The 4,902-nt window shown below is 39.2% G+C and overlaps 1 protein-coding gene across 1 annotated transcript; it reads left to right on the forward strand.

The window, feature by feature from the left end:
* The first annotated feature begins 255 nt into the window (after positions 1-255).
* On the forward strand, positions 256-4,902 carry cxcr2 (chemokine (C-X-C motif) receptor 2). Its single transcript, XM_073474156.1, has 2 exons — positions 256-316; positions 1,742-4,902. Exon 2 carries the CDS (start codon positions 1,883-1,885, stop codon positions 2,828-2,830), a length of 948 nt encoding a protein of 315 aa, XP_073330257.1. The 5' UTR covers positions 256-316; positions 1,742-1,882; the 3' UTR covers positions 2,831-4,902.

Raw genomic sequence — 4,902 nt, forward strand, 5'->3', positions numbered from 1 at the left:
GATCAACTGCCTGTCACAGTCAACACAAGATCAAGGGTAAAGGTTTAGAAAAAAGTCTTATTCATGTAGATTGCTTCAGACAGATTGTATCTGTGGTCTGGATACTTCCCTTGAAGATGAACAGTTTGCTCACATGGCACACACATTACACAATAACGTCTGAGTAAAGACAACGCACTCTGCTTATCAACGCTGTCAATACGTTTTTTTTTGTTAACCCGTGTGCCTCGAGAAAGGAGGGATGAAGCGGCACCTTTTGATCGTTACCTTTTTAAAGTGCTTGGTTCTGACCAATCAAGAAGGAGGAGGAAACAAGGTAAACTGTAAAAATCCTGAATTTATATTATTTTCAAGTTGCAATTGAGGTATTGAATTCATAAAAAGTTTAAATTTTGTGGACCTATGCATGATTGGCCAAGAAATAGCAAGAAATTGTATGTTGTCAAATTCGTCAACCAGAAATAATGTTTTTGTGATGTCAGTATGCTGCAGTCAACAGTCAATAGTTTTACATTGTGGGAAGTATACTTCTATACACATAAGAAAATACCACTCTCATATCGATTTATTTGAATGATGGTTGAGAAGTGGGCTGTTTTGGTGACATGCAACTTGACCTGACAGAATATAGCTGACTTGAACTCATGACGGGACTTGAGACATGATCATATGACGTATCTGTGTTCATTTTTTTTTCACTTTTACAATAATTCTGACAGCACATGAACGCACATTAACTATACTATACTATAAATTGATGAACTTACAAGTTGTAAAGTTAGAGTTCGAATAGTTTGCAACTAAAGTCGGCCTGTAAAGACGGGCTAGTGAGTAAATGAGTCTCCGATGATGTTTAATGTCCCCGATGAATTAAACTGTGGGACATTTAATGATGTCTTTTATGTCGTAAAAGAAAATGTGTAAATATCCTCAGTCTGTGGTAACCACAGACCTTATTTCAACCATTTAACTGAAAACCCACTCAAAGAAACCCATAGATTTTGAGACGAGGGAACTGAAACTGATTTCTAGGTTTTAGGAATCATTACAATGTAGTAGCTACAGCTGACTTGATGTTTAGCTTTGTAGTGCTGGTAGGACATTTTTGAGCCAGACATTGTACTTTTTACTCTGCATTTAGATGATAACTTCAGTTACTAGTTACTTTGCTGATTGAACGCATCATCAGAGCCAAAGTATAGCACGTTTTAAATGTATTTTATCGGCAGTTGAATAAAAAAAATGCCAAAAATTGTGAAGAAAATCAGGTACTGATATAATCAGCCAGGCCAATAATCAGTCAACCCATATTACACAATATATACTTTACGTTCATTTAAATATATGTATAATTTACTTTTACTTGTTATTTTTATACTCAAGTACATTTCATTTTTTAATTTAACTTTTACTAAAGTGCTATTCATGCAAGTGTAGTATGACTTTTGGGTACGTTTTACAACACTGAATATCATAATACTGATATAATATCAATATATTGCCCAACCCCATCACTGTATCAAGGAGATACCCCACTAGTGACCATACCTTAATAGAAATACTGATAATCAGGGTGAAAAGTGCAAAAGCACCAACTACCTAGTGCAGCTTTAACAGTATTCTTTACATTGAAAGCTTTTCTCTATTGTGCCACTGAGGGCAACACTGAATCTTCAGCTCTGCTGGTGATGCTTCTTCTACATCTTCTTGTACAAACTGTAATGATTTTGTTTTTTTTCAGCTGCCATCAACAGATGGACCTGACTTTGAGTCTAACCTTGACCTCCTTAACCTCCTCTACAATGCTACATTACGTGAGGATGAGGATGGATTGTCTTCTCCTTGCATTGTAACTGTGTCTGAATTCAACAGCTTGGCCCTGATGATCACCTACATCATCGTCTTTGTCTTAAGCATCATAGGCAACAGTGTAGTCGTCTACGTGGTTTGTTCCATGAAGAAATGTCGATCCAGCACAGATATCTACTTGATGCACCTGGCGATGGCAGACCTTCTCTTCAGCGTCACCCTTCCGTTCTCGGCCGTCGATGCTCACTCTGGTTGGATCTTTGGCAACTTCCTGTGCAAGATCCTGTCGGGTTTTCAGGAGGCGTCAGTTTACGGCGGCGTCTTCCTGCTGGCATGCATCAGTGTGGACCGTCACTTCGCCATCGTGAGAGCTACACGTGTCGTGTCCTCCCATCACCTGTTGGTGAACGTGGTGTGCAGTGTGGTGTGGGTGGTGGCTGGAATGCTGGCCTTACCTGTGACCATTCAGAAGCAGAGCATAGAAGCTTTAGATTTGGGACGGACCATCTGCTACGAGAACATTACTGGTGAGAGCAGTCAGCACTGGCGTGTGGGCATACGTGTAATGCGTCACACGATGGGCTTTTTCCTGCCACTGGTGGTGATGGCGATCTGCTACGGCTGGACTTTGGTGACGCTGTCTCACACACGTAATCAACAAAAGCACAAGGCCATACGCGTCATCCTGGCAGTGGTGTTTGCATTTGTTCTGTGCTGGCTGCCGTATAACATAACTGTACTGATTGACACACTCCTACGAGGCGGAACAATCAAAGAAGGGTCATGTGAAACTCGCTACAGAGTGGAATTGGTGCTGGATGTGGCCCGAGTGTTGGCCTTCATGCACTGTGCAGTGAATCCAGTGCTGTACGCCTTCATTGGGCAGAAGTTCCGTAACCAGCTGCTCTCAGCTCTTTACAAACACGGCATCATCAGCAGCAGGCTCCGGATGGCTCTCAGGAAGGGCTCTGTCAACAGTGCAGGGAGCAACAGATCAAGACTCACCTCTGCTACTATGTAAAATAATGATGTTGGATTATTCATTTACAGGCTTGGTTGAAGGTTGTTTTCATTTGCCCTTCAGTTTGAAAGAGTATTACAGATCCAACAAGCAAGTGGTCAAATTTGAACATGTACATCGAACATGTACAATATGATCTGAAGATCCCAGAAAAACTAATATGTAGAAATTAGCGTGCTTAGTCAAACTCTGAATAGAGCTTCATATTTGTTAGGCCGGCCTCATCACAGCGTTTCTAAAGTGTCTGAATTTAAAAGATGAGTCCCTTTTGACATGAGGTGCCATTTAAAAATGTCCTTGTTAACATTAAAGTTGACATTTTAAGTTTAATCATGACACCACAACATTTAAATCTCCAACGCAGCTGTACATTTATTTCACCAATAAAGGCAACATAAATAGCAACATTTTTCTCCCATAATCAGGCAATTTTAATTATAAATGAAAGCATTATACACAAAGAACACCATTGAAATCATTAACCCTACCTTTAGACTAGTCTGGCTGATTGTTTCCTGCCTATTTCCAGTCTTTATGCTAAGTTAAGCTAACAGGCTCTTCAAAATGTCAAATTATTTCTTTAGATGATGTAATTAACCATGGGACAACTTTGCACAGTGGACAGTGTCACCCCCTAGTGTGTAACTACCATAACATATAATAACAAGGATGTATAAGGTTCACGTGGCCAGTACTGAAGTTCAATGGGATAGTCACGTCAAAGCTTCAACTGGATGCAACCCAATCGCCAGAATAAATTTTGGCAATGTCCTTTCGTGCAAACCATGGATTTGTTGTGCTCTTGTGCTAATGCTGTACTTATGGTCTGGTTAGGTTTAGGCACAAAAAGCACTTGGTGTTTGTGGGTGGAAATTTGTTCTGACAAATACCTGGTTTTCAGCTGCATTGTCAGGGCGTCTCGTTAAAAAACTAACACGGGCTGGAAAATGTGCCGACATCAGGGTGGAAAGTGTCTGGTTTCATGCTTACAGATGTTAAACTGCCGTCTTGAGCAGTGGTCTCTCCCTTTAGCAGCTTTTTTTTGTATTATTATTATTATTATTATATACTTGCCATGTCTTTTGATGCTGAGAGATTTAGCCTTCTGTGAAATGTAATTTTTGAGCGTAACATATTTGCAATATAGATACAAAGAAGTTGTCAATGTAGGAAAAAGTGACACATCATGAAAGTAGTTAGGAAGCTAGAGCCATACTTTTGTTGCTTTTAAAATCGTTCAGTCATTGAGAACGTTGTGTTGCTTATGCACATATTACAAAGCGCGTGTGATTTTTCATTAAAAAGGAAGCCATTTATCCTTCAATTATGTAATTTCCTTTTTTTGTTTTTTGTGTTTTGGATTCTGAAAAATTGTTGACGTGAGTGAAGAACCATCTTTTATTTTGCAACCTGTAAATTTGAACAATGTGACGTGTTTGTCCTTACAGAAGTGACAGAAGTGACAAGTAAAAAATGTTTTTCTCACAATCAGAAATCTTGTTTTTCAGAGAGTAAGATGTGGTACAATCCGCTCTTGTTCAAACATCTAGAAAGTGATGTGATGACTGATTTTCATTGAGGCACACCTTTAGGGTCTGTAGAAACTGGCTGGTGTGTTAAACATAACATTGTTCTTTGTAATCAATGTTATACTCTCAAAATGTACTTTTGCAGTTGACAGCTGACCAACTTCCTCTGTTTATCTCAACGTGTGCCGTGATCACATGAATGATTGTGCATGTGAATGTGCGTCAGCTCACCTGAGCAGGCGGTTTTGTGGCTGGTGTAATAGAGAAGAGGGGTGACTGTCTTTGTTTGAAATTGTGCAGTAGCCACGGTTGCAAAACAAAATGACGCATGAAGAAATGCTATCAGTCATTCTATTATTCTCAGCTCTGCCTGCAAAACTCATTTGATAATTTTTGATGTTTAAAGATACATAACTCAATATACACATGCCGTATACTGTGCACCTACAAATTTACATTTATCTTTTAAGGCATATCTGCACTGTTTGTAGTTTGGATTGATGTAGCTTATACTTTTGTTAAAATAAAGCCTTAAACTCGAAA

This window comes from Pagrus major, chromosome 9 (assembly GCF_040436345.1).
Source record: "Pagrus major chromosome 9, Pma_NU_1.0".
Taxonomy (NCBI): Eukaryota; Metazoa; Chordata; class Actinopteri; order Spariformes; family Sparidae; genus Pagrus; species Pagrus major.

Bases quoted from the DNA above. Each gene is read 5' to 3' on its own strand.
- cxcr2 (XM_073474156.1), top strand. From the start codon at position 1,883: ATGATCACCTACATCATCGTCTTTGTCTTAAGCATCATAGGCAACAGT.